Source organism: Urocitellus parryii, chromosome 4, assembly GCF_045843805.1.
Source record: "Urocitellus parryii isolate mUroPar1 chromosome 4, mUroPar1.hap1, whole genome shotgun sequence".
Lineage (NCBI taxonomy): Eukaryota > Metazoa > Chordata > Mammalia > Rodentia > Sciuridae > Urocitellus > Urocitellus parryii.
In genome coordinates, this window is record NC_135534.1 from 15,174,105 (window position 1) to 15,197,125 (window position 23,021).

At 41.2% G+C, this 23,021-nt stretch overlaps 1 protein-coding gene across 1 annotated transcript; it reads left to right on the forward strand.

The window, feature by feature from the left end:
* Positions 1–10,308: 10,308 nt before the first annotated feature.
* Or9i1 (olfactory receptor family 9 subfamily I member 1) lies at positions 10,309–11,253 on the forward strand. The gene has a single exon (XM_026406586.2). It carries the CDS (start codon positions 10,309–10,311, stop codon positions 11,251–11,253), a length of 945 nt encoding a protein of 314 aa, XP_026262371.2.
* Positions 11,254–23,021: the final 11,768 nt, after the last annotated feature.

Here is a 23,021-nt window from a genome sequence, read left to right on the forward strand (position 1 = left end):
TAATCTCCTTGAGCTTCTCCCAGAGTCAGCATCCAGCTTACCAGTTTCTAAAGGAGAGACCTCAGTTCTCTCTACTTAGAAATGACTGAGCCAAGCACAGAACATTGCTCCAAAGACTCTGAACTGCAGGGATCTAAGACTCACCTGCCACCCAGGACAGAAATCTCCTCTCTAGCTTCACTGACAGATCATTTCCGAGCTGACAGTGATCCTTTCTGACCAGTTGCCTTTATGCAGCCTGAACAATTCCGAGGATGGAGAAATTACTCTCCCAGGAAGGAGTTTGTTCTGTTTGGGAGCCTGCCTGTAACTTTCAGCTCTCTGTAAGGTCAATCCAGTGTGATAACTGGGTAACTCCAAACACCTGACAGAGTTTTACAAGTTTCTTAAGAGATTCCACAAGAACTTTCCTTACTCTCTCCACTTTCTCAATTAGAATCCATGACATCCAAATTACATCCTTACCTTTTCATGGCATGTCTCCTACTTTGTGACTTCTGATGCTAAAAACAATCACCTAAAACACATCGGAGAGACATTATCAGTCCAGTGTTACAGAAGAGGAAAGTCCCAGCACATTGAATTCCCCAGAAAAAAATCACACTCAGTGTTGACCCTACTTTATAAAGGAAACCCCTCTACTTTATAGAGGAACCCAAGATTCAGATTGTCAAGTACACTTCTAATCTGGACTGTGGTTCATTTTCTCTCTGATCTACCAGAGCCACACTCACCTTCAGCAGCACCAAGGGCCCTCCCCAGTCCAGAAGCCTGAGTGAGTGCAGGCAGGGTGTGGAGACCAAGTGGCTCTTCAAGGAGATGGAAAAATGGACATCGTCAGCACCTGCAGCTCACAAACCCCAGCACTCGCCAGAGCAACCGTCAATAGGTGCTGGATCTCTGCCCTATCCTGGGCTGGATCCTTCACCCCAAGAAGGCAATTAGAAGACGGAGGCAGGGGGATTGCCATTGACGGGAGTTTCTAATCAGGCCCTAAGCTTCTAATTAGGCTTCTCCGACTCCCAGAGGAAAGAAAACTTCCAAAAAGGGCCCATGCACTGTTCGCATTCTCCATTCCTCCCCGTCAACCTTCATCCTGTCTGGAAGCCTCCACCGTAATTCAACTTCACCTTGGGGTTGAGGATGCTACTTCTGTGTTCTGCTCTCTGAGGAGTTGTCATGAACCCAAGGTGACCCATTCTGACCCACCTCCTTTATAAGACACAAGTGAAATGTGTATGTGAAGTCCCAGTGGCCTGCTTACTCAATTACTCAACTAATATTTAATTAGCTATAAAAATAAAATACCTAGAACAGTACCCAGCACACCATATTAATTTTATTTATGTTTAGTCTATTGAATCACCTAGAGAAATCCTATGAAGTAGATACTATTGTTATAGCCTACCGAAGGGTGAACTAGAGAGGTGAAACAGCCCCTCGAATAGGAAGGGGAAGGTCTGAGATTGCAACCAGGGCAGGCTGATTCCAATGCCTGACTCTCAACCACCATTGCTATCGTAGCTGATGTCACTCAGCTGATAATTAATAAGCTTCTTTAATACAGAAAACTTGGGCAATGAATAAAAGGTATAGCAAAAGAAATGGAAACCGCTATAATCACACCATTCCAATAAGCCCTGTTCCCAGTTTGAAGGGAAATGCACTAAAATGTGCTTACTTAACGCATAAACTCTGACAGTCAACTGCGTGGGTTTAAATCCTCCCTCTACTTTGTGAGTGTAAGGAGTTATGTCACCTCTCTATGCCCATTTCTTGGGGTGGTTATACACATTTTGAACAAAATGACTCATGTAAAACACTCTGAACAGGGTCTGGTACTATTATACCTGTCCATAATTTTTTTCTATAGGCATTTACACATCTTTTTTTTAATTGGGATTGAAGTTCATATACTGTTTTATATTGTTCCATTGAGTAAGTTAATAAGAAAAAGATTGACTGTTATAAAGTTGCCTAAGTAGGAGGGACCCATGACCCACTGCAGTACCAAGTTATCTAGGGATGAATCACAGTATATGGGAGAACATATATGCAAATACCTAGCCATGTTTTACAAGGTACTTAAGTATCAGTGGATTGGGCTCTGGATATTCCCTGGGGAAATTGAGGATAACTCTGTATGTCTGTGTGTGTGTGTATATATACACACATACATACATACATATACATACACACAGATGGAAAATAAAGATATGTATGTATCTTAACCTCAAACACGATAAAGAAAATTTATATTCCCAAAAATGACTGTTGTGCTTCATCTAACACCAACACCTGCCACCAGCGATCCAGCTCTGCCCAAAGGAAGAGCTCTCCTTCCTTCCTTTTCGATGAATCCCACACAGACTCACTCCCCACCCAGGATTGCTGAGGGTATTTTACATCCAGGATCTCTGCAGAGGCCAGACTTTGAATCCTTTATCTCAAGGGAAATTCCTCAGTGTCCTGTATAGATAGTGGCCCCTGGATCTTTCCCACCAAGAAACCACAAAAAGACAGAGACTCCCCTAGATTGTCTCTCTCACATTTGATATATTAAAATTTTCCAAGGAAAGTCTTAGAAACAGTTCAACATTCTCTTTCCAAGTAGTCAAGAATTCCACCATCAGGGATTCAATACACGTTTCTTTCTGGGGCTGGGGTTGTGGCTCAGTGGTACAGCGCTTGCCTAGCACGTGTGAGGCACTGGGTTCCATTCTCAGCACCACATAAAAATAAATAAATAAAATAAAGGTATGGTGTCCATCTACAACTTAAAAAAAATTAATGTTTCATCATATATAAATAAAATTTTTAAAAATGTTTTGTGGGAGACCCACCTTGCAGGTGACTGAGTCACACTCCCCGGCTGGGTGCTGAGGCGCTCAGGCACAGAAATGTGGCAGAGCTTTCCCCACCCTTCTTGGGTTCGAGGGTCCGTGTCTTGTGCATGGGTGTGTCTTGTGCACGGGTGTGTCTTGTGCATGGGTGTGTCTTGCTACAGCCCCGTGGGTGAAGCTGTGCTCACCTGTTCCTTTGTAATATAACCCCTTGCCCTGTTTAGGGTAGAATCTTCCATGGAAGTGCCTTGTGTGTGTCCCCTTCTCTTACTGTGCCCTTGGGTGTGGCCTACCCAGGTGTCAGTCAACCTGCTGACAGTGGACATCATGAAGATAGACTCAGCCCCCTGAAACCTGACCCCTCGCCTCATCTGAATAGCTTCTCCTCAATAAAAGGGGTCTCCCACAATGTTTCTTTCTACAACTGATGTAACATGGCAGCTTCATCATATACTAGATTCTCATCTACACTTGGATATTCTTCCAAGCTTTGTAATTTGTTATAGTGATATATTTACAAATTCTTATGTCTGAAGAACACTCTCTTTCATTAATATATCTTCATAGTAAGTTTATATCAGGCAAGTTATTTGCTATTTTTGTATTTCCAGTTTTTCTCTGTTATTTTCACCCCATTTGCCCTTCCTATTGTATAAATACTGAAATATTTTCTTTCTGATAATATGTCATTTTTCCAACAAATCTCCAAAGATTATGAAAGTGATATCCTTTTTATAAGGCCTGCTGATACTCATTTTGACAGATCTATACTCTTCTAGCTATTCCAATGCCTATATAAATATTCAGAACAATAAACACCTCAGTTTGGTATATATTCTTCTAAATAGTCCTATGCCTGTATAAATATATAAAATAATAAATACCTCAGAGTTGGTATTGAAACTTTTTTCAATTGAAATGGTTAGAAAACTCAATAAAATATATTTACAATACAAAAAAAATTAAATTTATCAACTCACGTAACCAAAACCATTTGATTCTAATACCTTCAGGCATAATTTCTCCAGAAATTCAAATTTTCTCATCAGGCCACATCTCCTAACTTTCCCTCTGATCCATTTCCACTAACATGGTAGTATCAGAAGCCCCAGATATAAATACTCAAAAGTCCATCAGGAAGAAAGACCATTTCTCAGTACCCCAGCTACTAGTTGCATATCACCTGCAGTTACTGTGAGCACTGATGACAATAGGCTCACAGCTATATCCTCCGCTGGAGTAAGGGATCACTGTTCCTAGAAATTTCTAGGAAGTCACACCCCTATAGAGGGATATTGAGGACAGCTCAGTCATTGAGTGGCTGTTATAAACTGCAAAAAGTCAAATCCCTTGCCGGAGGCAGAACTAAGTTCATGGTGGAATTTGCAGGAAGTCAGAAGTGTTCTCCAGGAACTCACAGTTCAGCTAAGGAGATGAGACTAACCACTAAGGAAGAGCTATGAACAATGGAAGACAAGTGGAATGCAGGGCCACCATGTGTGGTTCTAACAAAGAAATCATGAGTTTCAGAGGCCAGGGAAGAAATGAGAGCTGGAGTAGCCAGAGAAAGTTGACCATACAGATTCAGATTTGGAGGATACAGATCCTCCAAATGAATCTTCAAAGAAGGTGAGCTAACAAGCTATCCAGGGTAGATGTAATTGAAATGTGTATAGGCCACCCTGGACACATCCCTTCCAATAATTGGTCTTCTTTGTAAAACACTAAGCAGACAGTGCAATGAGGCTTCCACCCCTGAGATGGGACTTGACATCAGGACCAAGGATGGGTGCAACATAAAGAGAATTTCACCAAAAGTCCACATCCAAGCTCCAGTCCCGGGAGCACTCACTGCAGGACAGCAGAACACAAGGGCCAATGATGAAAAGAACCAAGTCCTTCCCTGCAGAAGCTTTGAGACTAACAAGAGACTCACAAGGCTAGGAGTTGCCACAGAATCCCAAAAGATTTGCTTTTATCCTCTAAGATTTGTGGAGAGGATGTGATAATGAGCTCTGTGGAAGTGCATTCTCCCTGACAGGGCTGGCTTTTCCCAGGAGCCCCGGGGTGTCTCAGGTGCTGATTCATGATCCAGCAAAACCCTCTGGGCTCACAGCATCTCTCCCACAAAACCACCTCCAAAGCATTTTAAATACTCACTGGCTTGATGAATAAGAAGGAAACCTAAAATTGGTCAGCTACATTCATTTATCTGAGCGACTTTAACTGCTTTTTATGAATTGCCTGAAAAAACCTTAGGTTGGTTTTTCCAAGATGAATCAACTGGATTATTGCACCAGGTAATAAACACATTAATTCTCACCCTGAAAATCCTGGGCAGATACTGGCTCTGAGGAAAGGTCCATGCACACTAGGGAAGATGGAACTAGGCAGAAAATCTGGCCTTTGCTATCAGAACTTACCATCTCATGGGACCACATCCAGCCTAGGATGTCGGCTCTTGTATGAAACATGCAAGTAAGACGGGAACATTTTAATCTCTCTGGGTTGATGTATCACTAGGTCAATTTTAGAAAATATAACTTCATGGGAAGTTGATATTAGAAAGTGCAGAGTTTATAAAAGACATGTCGCTGTAAATTACTATGCTTTCTATATCTATGCTGGTAAGAGAACTAACTATACACATTAAAACTCTGGCTTTGGAATAATATAAACCAAGATGAGAGTCCAGGTTTCTTTACTGACTTGTTATGTGACCTTGGGTAAGTGACTTAACTACTCAGAGTCTTAGTATGCTCCAGTACAAAATTTCATAGCATCGTGAGGTTTGTATAAGATAATGTGTGTAGAATGTGTAACATCATGATTGACAGAGAGCAGATGTTCAATGGCTACCAGCATTTAGAAAAGTAACACAGCCTCGTCATTCAACTGGGGTCAGAGAACCAGTGTAGAATCTAAATATTTTTTTCTTTCTAGCTGTGAAATCTCAAGCAAAATACTTGATGATTCCAAGCCTTAGTTTCCTCATCTATAAAATAAGGGCAAACATCCCCAAGTCATAATGTTATTGTCAAGTTAAAAAGGAAATAAAGTGTTTAAGCGTCTACCCGAATCAAAGACCTCTGCTCCCTCTGCTCTTGCCTCAATCCAAGTTGATGTTACCACAAACCCTTCTTAAATAACGTCATACAAAACTGGGCGTCGCCAGCCAGGTCCTGCCATTTTTCCTTCTGGAAAATATCTTGCAAATTTCTCTGTTTGAAAATAAGCAAAATTTACCATTAGGTAAAAAAATCCATTCTAAGTTTTCAAAAATCATTATTCAGTCCTCATTTTATTCTTGGGGAAATTGAGGTTCTAATCGGTTAAGAAGTTTTTCCAAAAAGAGATTATGGTACAACTAAGTCTGTCCTAACCCATAAAAAAGGAAAAGAAGAAAAAATTTAGATCACAAAAAAAAAAAGACTCCAAAATCATTCTTGATTCTATCCTCCCATGGAAGTTGAGTTTAGACCAATTAATCTACTAGAGGTTTAAATTCTTCTTTGGTAAAAATAGATAATAAAGGCTGCTTAAAGGTCTATTTCAAGGACTAAATAAGATAATACATGCAAAGTATCCAAAATCTTTAGCAGAATGGATCAGTTAAATATGCTATAAGCATATCAAGGAAGATGATAATGAAGTCACCAATAACAAATTAGAGTTGCCTATGTTACATAGAAGACCACAAAAAAATATGGTGGATGTGGAAAAAGAAGTAAAGTGTGATTTGTATCACAACATCACACGTGTAAATTTGAAAGCATAACTAAACCACTGTATTTTTAAATATATACATATCTGTAAATAAATATAAAAAGAATAGGGCTGGAGATGTGGCTCAAGCGGTAGCGCGCTCGCCTGGCATGCATGCGGCCCGGGTTCGATCCTCAGCACCACATACCAACAAAGATGTTGTGTCCGCCAAATACTAAAAAATAAATATTAAAAAAATTCTCTCTCTCTCTCTCTCCTCTCTCACTCTCTCTTTAAAAAAAAAAATAAAATAAAATGAGATCTTTTATCCACGTTAGCTTTTAAAATATATATATATATATATATATATATATATATAAAGAATAAACGTAGAAGGATATATATTTTGTTATGTTCTAAGTTTTTAAAATATTTTTAGTTGTAGCTGGACACAATATATTTATTTTATTTGTTTTTATGTGGTGCTGAGGATCGAACCCAGTGCCTCACACATGTTGGGCAAGCACCCTACATCTGAGTTATGACTCCAGCCCTGAATTTCAAATATAGTAGAGGGAATACCCATGAGGTCAGGGAAAGGCATGAGGAGGGGGTGAGAAGCCCAGAAACAATAAAATATAATGAAGAAGTGCCTTGCCTTGAGCAATGAGGACCGCCATCAGGAACCGGAGAGTATGAGTCATTCAGCTCAGATCTAAGGTCCCACAATATTACGTTTAAGTAACTACAAATCACTTGGAATAGTGCCTGCACAGTTTATCTAATCAGTACCTGGTACATATTTAATCAATAATTAGTACATATCTAATCAGTAATTAGTGCACCTATTTCTAATAGTATGGATATTAGGAACCCATCCAAGAGCCCCCTTTAGCCTGTACACTTAGTCATAAGATCCTGGGTTGTAAAGGCAGAAGATGACCATATAATCTAGATCCACAGTCTTCAGAATAGAGTGAAGCCCAAGGAGAGGAAGAAACCCTCTGAAGTTTCTTTAGCTGTTCAGTGCCTATCACAGAGACGGCAACCGCCCAGCTTGAACAATCCCAAGATGGGCTTCCAATGAGGCTTGACTGATCCCTGGACCCTGGTGCTGGGGTGGCATGGAGCATTGTGTGTGATTGACAATGTCTTCCTCTCACTAGGGATCCTTGGTTGGACCCTGAGGATGCTGTGGACTCAAGGGCAGTTTCCACTGGCCCCTTCATGAAAGTGTGTGCAGCTGGAATCTCTACCTGTGGAATCCATAAAGCTATCATGATTTTATAGATGCCCAAGCTGGTTCAGGGCCTCATCACCAGTTCAGAACCTGTTGCAGGAAGATCCCGGCAGAACTGGAAATAGAACAGTGCTCCCATGATCACCAGGAGAACTGCCTGCTCTCCCCAGGTCTGCAGACAACGCACTCCTTGACTTTTGAAGAAGTCATTAACCTCTCTGGGCATCAGTTTCCTCATCACCAAAATAATAACAGTACCAATCATGTCCACTTCACAGGGATGTGAAGGCAACGACAGATGATTATGAATATAAGAATGTTTGAAAGAAAGTGAAAAAGAGGTATTCTGATGAGTAAGTAGTTTTGACTACCATGAGTCTTATCAAAATGGCAATCCTGTGTAGTAGAGCAGTTAATCGTTGTACTAACGAAAAAGAATTTATTAAAAACTAATTTTGATATTTATAGATCTGGTTATAGATTCAATAATTCTGAATTAGCAAATGCCAACATGAGAGAGTTGGGGATGTGGTACTAGGAGTCAGGGAAATGGTTCAGGGGAGCAAAGTAAGAAAATGGAATCAGGAGTCTTGGATGAGGACCCTGCCCCACCACATGTGAGGTCAACAGCTAGTTTTACATGTCTGATCTGTTTCTCATCCACAAATGAGACAAGTGTCACTTGTCCAGTAGGATTGTTGCCAGGATGTGTAAAATATTGCATATGGAAAGTTCTAGAACAGTAGAGATGACATTGAAGAAAAAAAGGTATGAATCCTGATTTCCAGGCAAAGATCTCAAGCATCACTTGGACTTTAGGCACTTTAATGGGGATTCTGGCTGGACTTGGAAAGTTGCCAGCAACAAGCACACTCACTCTGATGTGACCCCAATCTGTGCCCAGTGACAACAGAAAATTACAGGGAATGCAAAAATTTCTGTGACTCAAATATAAAACAAACTAAATATAATTATTTTGAGCATCTGGTAAAGTATAAGAAAAGAACATTCATTTCACTTGATATTTGAAAGCTTGTCCTCAAGCTAAAGTTTAGTGACATTGCTTCCTCTACAAATTCTATCATGCTATTTAGTCTCTTAGTGTATGATAAGCATGTAATAATAATAGAGAAATGCCTCTTATTATTGTCATAATCAACCCATAGAAAAGTATAGAAGAGCTAATTAGAATAGAAAACATTGTCACATGAAATGGAATAAAATATTTGTTTGTTTTAATGGGGTAGAAAGGAAGAGAGAAGAAACGATAGGGAAATGACTTTTTCACCTTAGTGAGAGTTCAAATTTACTCAATTACTGAAAGAAAAAAAATATACACACATAGGGATATATATATATATATATATATATATATATATATATATATATAGAGAGAGAGAGAGAGAGAGAGAGAGAGAGACAAACAAATATATTATTTAAAGAGATAGACAAATTGCAATATAACAAAATTTTCTTGAGGGAATGCATTATCTTTCAGAGCAAGAAGTCAATAGATATTTTTTAAGACTGATGATAATAGCAAAAATAAGATAAACTAGCATTATTCAGCTCTTTCAACAGCTGGACTCTGTAGATTCCTGTTACAGGTATTAATTTATTTAAAGTCCAAAATAACCCTATGCAACATGGATGAGAAATTGAGGCACAAACGTGTTAGATAACTTTCCTAAAGTCAGATAACTAAAAGGTAGCAAGACTATATGTTTGAACATATTATTTATAATCATGATCTTCTAAATGATAAAAAATAAATAAATAATATTGTGAAGATAATGACCTCTGAGCTGGAGTGGTAAAGATTAACGTGGAGGAAAAAAACTTGTATCTGTTAATTATCACTAACTGACCAGGAAATTTCAACTGCCTGGTTGAATAATCATATAATAAGAAGAAAAATATATCAATGTATACAGTAAGGAATTATTCAACATGATGAGTAGATCATCATCTTCCACCTTCTGAACAGATGGTAAGAAGAGATTAAAATTGTTTCATGTCTGGAAGGGATAAAACTAAGGCCAGTGGGTGGAAGGTACAGAGAGGAAGAATCCAGGTCCAAAACAGAGAATTACCGGTGGAGCTGTCTGCAGATGGAGGCTCACGTAGCAACTAAATGACCACACGGGGTATGCAGGAGAGGGACTCCAGCCCCAGATGGGATTAGAATACATGTCACTTTTCTCCCTTCCAAACTTGAGAATCACGTGTCTTGTATCTCCAGAGGAATCCCCAAGATGAAGCAGAATTAATTTGAATCAGAAGCACCAACTCAGGGCTCTCAGCTCCATACAATGCAGAAGAAGTTCAAGGAGAATCAGCCGGGTTCAGGATTTCTAAAGAAAAATTTAAAAAAAAAAACTCTATACCTAAATTCAGAATTATAAACTCATCTTCTACCATAGAGAAAAAGATTCTGTTCCTGATTCTAAAAATTTTGTTTTGTTTGTTTTGTTATTTTACTTTGTTCTCATCCTCAGACCAATAGTCCACGCTGAATCCATGGCCAAAAATAATCTCACTACAGCGGCCGAGTTTATTCTCACAGGCTTTACTGACCACCCCAACTTGGAGATGCCCCTCTTCCTGGTCTTTCTCAGTTTCTATCTTGTCACCCTTCTGGGGAATCTGGGGATGGTGGTACTCATCCGAGTGGATGGCCAGCTCCACACCCCAATGTACTTCTTCCTGAGCCACCTCTCCCTGCTAGATGCCTGCTACAGCTCTGTCATCACCCCTCAGATCCTGGCCACACTGGCCACAGGCAAAGTGGTCATCTCCTATGGCCGCTGTGCTGCCCAGTTCTTCTTCTTCACCATCTGTGCAGGCACAGAGTGTTTCCTGCTGGCAGTGATGGCCTATGACCGCTATGTAGCTATTAGCAACCCTCTGCTCTATACTGTGGCCATGGATCCCAGAGTCTGCTGGAGATTGGTGCTGGGAGCCTATGTCTGTGGGATGTCTGGGGCCATCCTGAGAACCACGTGCACCTTCTCCCTCTCCTTCTGTGAGGACAACCGGATCAACTTCTTCTTCTGTGACCTCCCGCCCCTGCTGAAGCTTGCCTGTGGTGACACAACGAACACGGAGGTCATCATTGTCTTCTTTGGCAACTTTGTGATTTTGGCCAATGCCTTGGTCATCCTCATTTCCTACCTGCTCATCATCAAGGCCGTTTTGAGGGTGAAGTCTTCAGGGGGCAGGGCCAAGACTTTCTCCACCTGCGCCTCCCACCTCACCGCTGTGGCCCTTTTCTTTGGGACCCTCATCTTCATGTATCTGCGGAGCGGCTCAGGAAAATCCCTGGAGGAGGACAAGGTGGTGTCTGTCTTCTACACTGTGGTCATCCCCATGCTGAACCCCCTGATCTACAGCCTGAGGAACAAGGACGTGAAAGCTGCCTTCAAAAAGGTCACTGGTAGAGTCCAGGTGTCCCAGAGGGGGTAGGTGGAAATGAAAGGACTTCCCACGGCTACATATCCTAATAGGTTCCAGCACTACATGCATCCTATAGGCATGAATGGAGACAAGGCAGACCAGGGCCACCAGGCACATGAGAAAAATTGCAAAAGCTGTAAAGTTTGTAGCCAGCAATACCCCTTCCAGCCCATTCCTTGTCACTCAACAGTCCTGCCACTCTCTGATGTCATAACTTAGAAATCCTGAAGTTCACCACCCCAACGCTTGCCACTCTTTCCCTCTGTTCTGGGCTCCCATCAACATTACCCTGTTCTTGTCAAAGATGACATCTGGGGACCCCTGTGAATTGGGCTAATAATTGGCCTTCCTTTTTCCTTTTAATATATAAATAAATGATCACTTCAATTAGCAGGAGGACTATATAAAACAGAACTGAGACTCTCACTGGCCCAGGGAAGGAGGTCTTTGAGATACAGGCCTCCCTCTTCACCATTAGGGTGTCTTGCCCCTTAGCGTGTCTTCCTTCCTGCTCAGGCCATGGTGGAAGGTGCAAACGGCCTTGCAAGCTGGAAGCTCACTGGCTCTGTGGTTCCAGCCTCTTTGCTCTGCTGATATCTCAGGAAGAACTAAGCCCCTTACCTTTGGGAGGGTCTCCCTCAGCTCTGGCTGCTGAAGCACACTGTGCTGCCTCCTCTCCTCACCCACTGCCTACCCCGTGAACAGTTCTTGCAAGCAAAGAGCTCAGAGGGATATAAGAGACAGCCGAGCCACACATCACCTTCTCTAGCAAAGACCTTGCTATAAATTTATAAAGACTATTGCTATTTAGAAATCTGAATTTGCTCATTACTTGGTTCACATTTTGAAAAATTCAGAGATTCAGAGCCTCAAAGAAAATTGTATTTATAATCTTGTGCTTCAGAAATAGGAATAGCAAAAAAAAAAAAAAAAAAAAAAAGAGTCCTTGGAGACCCTCTAGTTAGGCTTATCCCAAAGCATAGATTCCATGTCTCTAAACTTCCATTCCAAAAAAACAAAGACTTTGTAGCTAAATAAGGATGGATAATCTCACCTCAAGAGAAGGAGCTACTAAGTACTAGAATATAATGATATTTGTGTGACAATTCAACATGTCTACACCGGAAATTTCCAAAATGAGTTATGGACAACTCTAGACAAGATGTGGCACTAGACCTATCCATGGCCCAGACTGAATGTGTGAAAGCTGCTTTGTGTCACATAACTTGTCTTGTTGATACAGCAGGCAGTTAATATTTAAGCTGGTTACATTCTTTCAACTTTTTTCATTTATGTACTTCCCTCAAACAAAAGACAGCTGGATGAACCTAATCTCTTTTTTAAAGCATTTGAACTAAGAAACCCTGAAATCATTTTTCTGTTTCAATGAAATTAAAGATGATAAACTTCAATGAGATCATGATCCACAGCCATGTTTAAGTCAAAGTTAGGAGCAAGCAAAGTTGAGGTCTCAAGAATCTTCTTAAATTAATCAATCTAGGACTTGCTTCTGTCCTTGGTATTTATTAGGCTCAGGTCAGTGGCATCAAGTCAAAGAAAATGGAAGCAATGGGAGAAATCAAGGAGGTCCATGCCAAGATACCACTAATCAAGAGATTTGATGTGCTAGTCCAAAAGGGCAAGATAGCAGTATAGAGGAACCCACTTCTTGCCTGATTGTTCCCAAGATAAAACCAAAACAACCGATATGTAGCTAGCTGAATGTTGAAGTGGGTAGCCATGGGAGAGCACTGGAATTCTCTGAGTGCTTAAATCCAGAGTCATCTTGAAAAGGGCCCTGTTGTCTGAGCTTGAATCACTTTGAGAGTCAGAAACATCTGAATTTTCCTATCTCTGTGACCCTGCAGCCATTCAACTGCTCTCCCTTGATAATGGACTTCCATGAGACAGTCTTGGCTCAGGGTATGGAGTCAAACTGTTAGAGTTCTAAGCCGTGGGAAATGTGAAGTGGGATGGAGAGGGGAACAAAAGGCACTTTGGAGAACCTGCCTTCTGAGTTCAGTGGCGTGCACAGACACATGGCGTTCTGCGTGGGCACCAAGTCTGATGGCACCATGAACAAGGATGGCAGATCTCACAGATCCCACCACCCCCATCACGGCACAGATCTTTATGGCTCTGTGGCCTTTCCCACCCTCAGAACCATCTGGGTACACACCATAATGCTGGTGTCTGTCCTGGCCCACCCCCAGCATTGCAGCCTAAAAAGCTCCAGAGGAATCTTTGCGTGAGGAGTTCCACATTTCAACTAGGTTATTCCAGGAGGCAAAGCAGCTGAGAAAAAGTTAAACTGCCTTCAGCCACAAATCACTCTGGTTAATCCCTGGAGGGCATCACGGCTGAACAACGGAGGGTGGTGAAAAGCCTATATGCATAGCTTTTTCCACAGGAGCACACAGCTCAAGACCCAGAGAGAAGCTTTGGTCCACATAGGTCATAATTGCTCTTGCCCTTATCTAAGCACTTTGGCAAGTAAGACTGTTTTTTTTTCTTTTTTATTCTTTATTTCTTTTTATTTTTCAATATTAAATAATAAATGTAATAGATATAGGACAATATAAAGGATCCATGAAACAAAGGGTTGATTCTTTGAAATGAAAAAAAAAAATTTGGGTAAACCAATCTTTTTTATTATTATTATTGGTTGTTCAAAACATTACAAAGCTCTTGACATATCATATTTCATACATTTGATTCAAGTGGGTTATGAACTCCCATTTTGGGTAAACTAATCTTTAGGAAGAGAAGGAAGAGCCAAATAAATAAATAAACAAAATTACAGTTGAAAAGGAGACATTATGACAGACACCACTGAACTTCAAAGGATCATTAGGGAATATTTTGAAAAATATATGCCTAGCTAAGCACAGTGGTGTACACTTGTAATCCCAGCAACTTGGTACACTGAAGCAGGAGATCACAAGTTCAAAGCCCATCTCAGGAACTTAATGAGGCCCTAAGTAACTTAACAAGACCCTGTCTCAAAATAAAAAATTTTTAAAAAGGGGACTAGGGATGTGGCTCAGCTGTTAAGCATCCCTGGGTTCAATCAGTATGATATATATATATTTATATCAATAACTATGATATAAAACCTAAATAAATCTTTAACAAGCATTGAAATTGAATCATTAATAAAAGTCTCCCAACAAAGAAAAGCCCAGAACCAAAGGACTTCACTACTGAATTTTATAAAACTTCTAAAGAACAGACATCAATGTTCCTCAAACTACTCCATAAAATAGAAAGGAAAGGTCACCTTAGCTCATTCTGCAAAGCCAACATTAACCCACTACCAAAACCTGACAAGGACACAACAAAAAGACAAATACATTTATCAATATTCCTGATGAACAAAAAAAAAATATTCACAAATTGAATTCAACTGTACATTTAAAAGATCATATGTCACAATCAAATTGCCTTTATTCCAAGGATACAAAGAAGATTTAATATATACAAATCAATCAATATATCACATAAATTGAACCATGGACAAAACTCACAGGATTATCTCCATATATGCAGAAAAAGCTGTTGATAAATTTGACATCTCTTCATGATAAAAGTCCAGAAGAAAAATACCAGATACAGAAAGATCATACCTCAACATAATAAAGGCTGTACAGGACAAATCCATAGCCAACATTATACTGAATGGGGGGAAGCTAAAATTATTTCCTCCAAGACAAGAATCAAGATAAATATGCCCATGTCCATGGCTCTTATTTAACATAGTACTAGAAATTTTAGCCAGAGCAATTAGGCAAGAGAAAGAAATGAGTCATAAAAATGTGAAAAGAAGTCAAATTTTTACTGTTTGCAGATAATATGGTTCTATACATTATTTCTATACTTATAAAATCCCAAGGACTCCACTAGAAGACTCTTAGAATAATAAATTTATTAAAGTAGTAGAATACAAAATAAACAATAAAAAAATCAGAAGTTTTTCTATACACCAACAATGAATTTACCAATAAAGAAGTCTGAAAAATAAATTCATTCACAATAGCTCCAAAAAATAAAATTAAAAACTTAGGAATAAACCTAACTAAGGAGATTTACAACGAAAATTACCAAAATTAAATAAAGAAATTGAAGAAAACAGAAGCTGGAAAAACCTCTTCATAATCATGGTTGGGATAATTAATAATGTTAAAACAACCAAACCACCCAAAGCGATCTACACATTCAGTGCAATCCACATCAAAATATCAATGACATTCTTCACAAAGCTAGGAGAGAAAATCTTAAAATTCATGCAAAAGCACAAAAGACCCTACATAACCAAACAATCCTGAGCAAAAAGAGCAATACTGGAGGTATATCAATATCTAATTTCAAAGCATGCTATAGAACAAGAGTAATAAAAACAGCATGGTATTGGCATTAAAAACAGACTCACAGACCAATGGAACAGAATAGAAAATCTAGAAATAGACCCATGCATTTTCAGCCAACTGATTCTCAACAAAATTGCCAAAAATATACTTTAGAAAAAGGACAACAGCCTCCCAGTAAACTGGACTGGGAAATCTAGATATTCACTTATAGTAATTTGAAGCTAGACCACTATCTCTCACCCTGTACAAAATTTGACTCAAAATGGGTCAGAGACATTAATTTAAGACCAAAAACTACTAGAGAAAAACAGGGTAAGCCTCTTGAGGTAGTGGCACAAGAAACAACTTCCTCGGTAGGAAGCACAGGAAACAAAAGTGAAAATTGACAAATGGGAATGCATTCAATTAAAAAGCTTCCACTTATCCAAGAACACAATCGACAAAATAAAAAGACATTCTACAAAATGGAAGAGAGTCTTTGCCAACTACTTATCTGAAAAAGGATAAGTGTACAGAATATATAAAGAACTCAAAAACAACATAAAAAGCAAATAATCCAATCAAAAAAGAGGACAAATGATATAAAGATATATAATAAATGAACACAACAGACATTTCTCAAAAGAAGCAGACGGCCAACAAATACATGAAAAAAATGTTTAATATATTTGTCAATCAGGGACATGCAAATCAAAACTATGATGAGAATTTCATCTCATTCCAACTAGAATGGCAATCCTCAAGAATACAAGTAACAATAAATGCTGGCATAGATGTGGAGGGAAAGGAACTCTTATCAATATTGGTGGGAATGTCAAATTAGTACAACCACTGTGAAAATCAGCATGGAAGTTCTTTAAAAGACTAGGAATGGAGCTACCATACAGTCCAGAGTTTATTCAAAGGAATTAGTCAGGATACTACAGAGATACATATATTCACATGTTTATAGCAGCATAATTCACAATACCCAAGTTATGGAACTCACTTGGATGTCCATTAACAGATAGGTGGGTAAACAAAATGTGATAGATAAATAGATAGATAGATAGATAGATAGATAGATAGGATAAATGATAGATATGATAGATGGATAAATGACAGATACACATGTGTGCAGGCCCATACACACATGTGCACGTGCACACACGCACACAATGGAGCTTTATTTGGCCATAAAGGAGATTGAAATTATGTCATTTACAGGAAAACAAATGGAACTGGAGAGCATTCTGTTAAGTGAAATAAACCAGACTCAGAAAATAAAGGGTCATATGTTTTCTCTCCCATGTGGAAGCTGGAGAGAAAAAAAGGAAAGGGATATCATGAAAATAGAAGGGAGACCATGAGGGCAGAGGAAGGGAATAGAAGGGAGAGAGGAGGGGAGGAAAAGGGAAGATACTGGAAAATGAAACTGGTCAAATGATGTTATTATGTTCATGTACAGATATGTCGTGGTGAATCCCACTATTATGTAAAAAGGTTTTTATAAAAAGGTCGGTAAATATGTAACAAAACCCTCAATATGTTTAACCATTAGGGAAATGCAAATTTAAACTATAATGAGGTTCTATCTCACCCCAGTCAGAATGGCTATTACCAAAAAAAAAAAAAAAAACCAAAATTGACAAAGCTGATGAGGATGTGGAGAAAAGGGAACCACTATAAACTATTGGTGGGACTGTAAACTAGCACATCCCCTTTGGAAAACAGTGTGGAGGTTCCTCAAAAAACTAAGACGGATCTTCTGGGCAAACCAGCCTTCCCACTCCTGGGTATGCGTCCAAGGGAAATTAAGTCAGCATACAAGAGAAACAACAGCATGTCCACGTTTATTGACTATTCACTATAGTCAAGCTGTGAAATCAGTTTAGGCACCCATCAACAGAGGGATGAATACAGAAAATATGGTATATAAACACAATGGAATATTATTCAGCCATAAATACCAATGAAATCCTGTCATTTGCAGGAAAATGGATGGAACTAGGAACCATTATGTTGCACTAAATAAGCCAGACATGAAAGATGAATATTATATTTTTATCTCATATGTGAAAGTTTTTTTTAAAAAAATGGCCTGAAACTGAAAATATAACAGGGCTTTTAGGGACTGGTAAGGAAGCCAAGGGATGGTGGGAGGAAGAGGAAGAATCATCACCGAAAACTGTGACTTCTGACCTGTGGTCATTACCAGCTGCTAACTGTAAGCTGTTATTCAGCAATAGAAAACTAATACATGACACTCTCCCTGTATTTCTTATAAAATAAAAGTTAAGTTTAAAGCAGAGGCCAATTAAGCTTTTTCTGAACTGGGTCAGATGGTAAATATTTTAGGCTTTGCAGGCCAGACAATCTCCATTACAATCACTCAGGTCTGCCATTTTTGTGAGCAGGCAGCCATAGGCAAGTGTCTCTGGGTAGCCATAAAACATTTTTTACAAAAATAGGCCACAAGCCACATTTAGACTGTGAGCCATGGTTTGCTGACTTCAAAACTAATATATATACAATATGTGGAACACAAGCAGGCATATAGTAAGTGATCATTCTTTTAATAATTATAATTTTATTTTTTTTTATTTTTTATTGGTTGTTCAAAACATTACACAGCTCTTGACATATCATATTTCATACATTAGATTCAAGTGGGTTATGAACTCCCATTTTTACCCCAAATACAGATTGCAGAATCACATCGGTTACACATCCACATTTTTATATAATGCCCTATTAGTAACTGTTGTATTCTGCTACCTTTCCTATCCTCTACTATCCTCCCTCCCCTCCCCTCCCATCTTTTCTCTCTACCCCACCTACTGTAATTCATTTCTCTCCTTGTTTTTTTTCCATTCCCCTCACAACCTCTTATATGTAATTTTGTATAACAATGAGGGTCTTCCTCCATTTACATGCAATTTCCCTTTTCTCTCCCTTTCCCTCCCACCTCATGTCTCTGTTTAATGTTAATCTTTTCTTCCTGCTCTTCCTCCCTGCTCTGTTCTTAGTTGCTCGCATTATATCAAAGAAGATATTTGGTATTTGTTTTTTAGGGATTGGCTAGCTTCATTAAGCATAATCTGCTCTAATGCCATCCATTTCCCTGCAAATTCCATGATTTTGTCATTTTTTAGTGCTTCGTAATACTCCATGGTATATAAATGCCACATTTTTTTTTATCCATTCATCTATTGAAGGGCATCTGGGTTGGTTCCACAGTCTAGCAATTGTGAATTGTGCTGCTATGAACATCAATGTGGCAGTATCCCTGTAGTACGCTCTTTTAAGGTCTTCAGGGAATAGTCCGAGAAGGGCAATAGCTGGGTCAAATGGTGGTTCCATTCCCAGCTTTCCCAGGAATCTCCATACTGCTTTCCAAATTGGCCGAACCAGTTTGCAGTCCCACCAGCAATGTACAAGAGTACCCTTTTCCCCACATCCTCGCCAGCACTTGTTGTTGTTTGACTTCATAATGGCAATAATTATAATTTTAAAAAGAAAAGAATGGATCACACAGATGTTGATTCATGATGGTTGGACACAATTACCTGCACACCTGATCAACACTTATCTTCACTGGTTCAGGCTGCTAAAGCAAACTAGCATAAATAGTGCGCTGTTCAACAACAAAAACTTATTTCTTATAATTCCAGAGGCTGGAAAGTCCAATGTCAAGGCATCAGTTAATTCCGTGTCTGGTGAGGCCTCACTTTCTTATTCATAATTAGTGCCATACAGCTGTGTCTCCGTATTGTGAAAAGAGCCAGGTAGCTCCCTAGCACTTCATTTATAAGGCCCAACTCACATCCCAAAGTTCTCACCTCCTAACACCATCACGCTGGTGATTAGATTTCAACCAATAAATTTTGCAGCACAGAGCATCCAAACTATACGGTTGCTCATACCTGGAAAATTGTTTGCTCATGGCACGTAGCTCTAAGTCTCACCCATAACCCTTGGTCACTGCCTTCTTCTCATAGCTCTTTTACACCATTGGCAGATTCAATCATAGGAAAGCAAATTTACTCACCCAGACTCTAGGAGGTCCCTGGGAAAGAGATGTCTGTCTGACTTTGTGGGGAATTAATCTTATGAGATAAATATGCAGCTCATTTGGGGGCAAGGCAAGGGCAGGCCTTAAAGGGGACCATTTCTCCTCTCATGGCTCCCCTGGGTCTCAAGCGTGTTAGACCTCTGGAATTGAAATAAAGTTCGCCCCTCCTTGTGTGTTTCATAAACTCTGTGGAACTGGTGACCTCTGCCTGACAAGATCAAACCACAGCTTCTAAGTCAGCATCAGCCATGAGACCAGGGACATCAGTGGACTGCAGAAAGGAGGGGGCTGGACTGGTCCTTGCTCAGCTGTGTCAGGTGAGGACACTGTTTGGCTTTCTCTAAGATTCCATCTCCCAGAAAGAGGCCCAAAGGACAAAGAAGTCACTGTGCACCCTGGAGAGAATTTAGGCAGCCCCATCCTGTCTCTGAGCCCCTCAGCCAGCCCAGAACCCAACCATCTGAGCATGATAGTAAGGACATCAGTCATGGCCCTGTACCTGGCTATGTTGGTGGCGATGGTTTGTGTTCTGTGCTTTTTGTGGTGATTCAAGAGTCACGCTCTCAATTTATCTATCACTGAAGCCTGAAGTTCCAACACTGGTGCCGTCTTCCTTCCTTTGTTAAATAGCAGAGTGGTCCTAAGCTGATAGTAGGTGTACCCTGTGACCATGAGGGTCCCAACTTGCATGGGCTTTAGGAGCTCAGAGTAGAGAGGGGGACATTTTTGCTCAGAAACCTAGAAGCCAGGGGAAGGGTGACCCAGTATCTGTCCATGGACCGCTTTTGAGCTCCTATGGTAGAAGCGTATGATGTACCAGCTGCAGAAATTGACTCCAAGGGTTGAAGTGAGATTCTTAGGGCGCAGCCAACTCTGCTCAGGGCCCAACTGAATAAACAAGACCCACAGATAGGGAGATGGATAGTCCTCCTCTCTCAGGGAGGTGTGAAGCAGAGGTCAAGTGCAGCAAGGACTGAAACCAGGAAAAGGGCCTCCTCACACCTTGACTTTGGCCACTTTGTGTCTCAGAGCAGAAGAGCCACATTGCAAGCTCCCCACGCCAACAGGGGTACCATTAATAGGAATAAAGTGCCTCCTCCAGATTTTTGCCCACTGCAGATATCAACAGGAAATGCAGCATGGGTCAAGGGGTCTTGTTTCTATTCATTTATCAAACACCCGCCATGGCCTCCTAAGACATCGGTAGGGAAGGCTAAGACAGGGCCACACAGCATCTGCTCTGAAGCCAGCAAGTGCAATGGGGACACATGCATATAGGGTATTGACTCCAGACGAGGTGGGGATGCTCCAATGTGCAAGGCATGGACACATTTAGGAGCAGTCAAGAGCAAAAATCACACCCCACAACCAGAGGACAGCTGTACCGTCACCCCAGATGTATGGGCAGACAAGCAGTTTCTCTCTGGGCCAGTTGCTCCCTCTTCTTGACCCTGAAATTCCTTTCCTTATAAAATTATGGAGCCAGACATCTGGGCCTGGGCTCATTTGTCATCTAGGCAGAATGATGCAGTGGACAATTTATCTTCACAGACCCTGTCTCTGGCTGGGCACATCTCCTACTCCCTGGACCTGAGATTCCTTCAGGTCCACCAGCACACAGTACCTGCCCCTGATCTGAAGCTCCAGAGAGCAGACACACAAATATACTGTTGTTACTGAATTTCCCTGGAAGAACCATCCCTATTTTTCCTAAAATGGGCAAATCTCTTTCAATTAGCTACTTACCACATTTAGGCTTCACCAGTGGCCCATGGGCAAGGAAGGCACCATTGTTCCCGTTCTACCTGAGAGGAAGGTGAGACCCACAGACACTGGATGACTTGCCCCTTAGGTCACACAGCAGTAGCCAGGATTCAAATACTGGGGATGGTCTACGATGTAGCTTGAGAAGCATCTGAGGGCTCACACTAGGGGGATCTTCTCACACAGCATGAGCTCATTGGCATGGGCTGGAGGAAGCATGTCAGATAACAGAGGAATTTTAGGCTTTAGCCGTTGTGCACCTCAGGTGTTCTTGGAGCTTGTGGCCAGCTGTCTGTCCATCTGCTCTGCAAGGTAGCTCAGATGAGAAAGTACGTGGCTCCAGGCCCTGCTCTCTACCTGCATTCAGAAATATTCCAAACACTCAGCAGCCCAGGTGCATAAGTAGCCTCATCCAGAAAGTCAGCAGGTAGCTCTTGCAGATGATGCTCTACCCCGCTTCTGAAAGACGACCTTGTCACTCAGGACAAGTCTGGAACTGGATCCAGGAGACTCGGATGGCATTGACTTCTTCTGTGGGCTGGGGGCAAATCACCCTCTCTGGACTTCAGCATCGCATCTGTAAAATCAGAGGGATGGCTCCTCTGTGGGCATGGGCTACCATGAGGACTAAATGGGAAACGCTGTCTGAGGATGTTTTCATGCTGCAGAGTTGCACCCTGATCTAGCCCTTGGGAGGCCCTGGCTCCAGCCTCCTCTGGCCTGCCCTCAGGTACTCACCTGGACCTCTCTGGAAGAATCCCTGTCTCAGGAACCATTTGTGAGTACTCTCCACACTAGGTAAGGTGTCACAGAGGGTCTTGCTGTTGAAATAGAGTTAGGGTTAGGTATTTCCCTATTACCCAAGAGAAAACTGAGCCCCAAGAGAAAACTGAGCCCCAAGAAAGAGGAGGGGACCTGCCCATTGACCCTGAGACACATGCATGGCAAAACCAGGAATAAAATCCAGGTCAAAAGTGATTGAAGATCAACCCTAGGGCTAGCTGTCCCCCTGCAGATGCCTCACAGCCTGTAGGATACCAAGCATACCACCCTCCCGGACCTGAGAGAGAGCCCTGCGGCCTTGCACTCAGAAAAGCTGCTTCGCTGGTTGTTTTTTAGCTTCCCCCTGGAGACCTCAGGCCTCTGCTGACATCGCTGGATTCATTCTGGCTTTGAAGATTATAGCGTGCAAGCAGGCCCAGGAGATCCAAGCTCAGAGAAGTCGGCCTCCTTCATACACACAGGCCCAGGAGCAGGGTCCCCGGAAATAAAGAAGTATTGAGAGACAGGGCCCGTCTCCCACCTCGTGGGGCTGTCTCGGCCAGGTATCTCAGCCAGAAAGTAAGGAAAGTTAGCAACTGGCTGAACGCAGAAGGTGAGGGGCTGCCAGAGGCCAGCGCCACAGGAGGGTCTCAGAGACCCAGAGAACTCTGAAGTCACAGTCATGTAGGGAAAAGGCTTGGAGATCCCTCCCTTGGAGGGAGAGGGGTCTCCTGGAAACCCCAGCAGGTGTGTCTGGAGCCTCCTAGAGGAAGCAAGTCCAGATGCTCTGACAACAGAGGACCCCGGCCACCCATCAACAGGGAAGGACA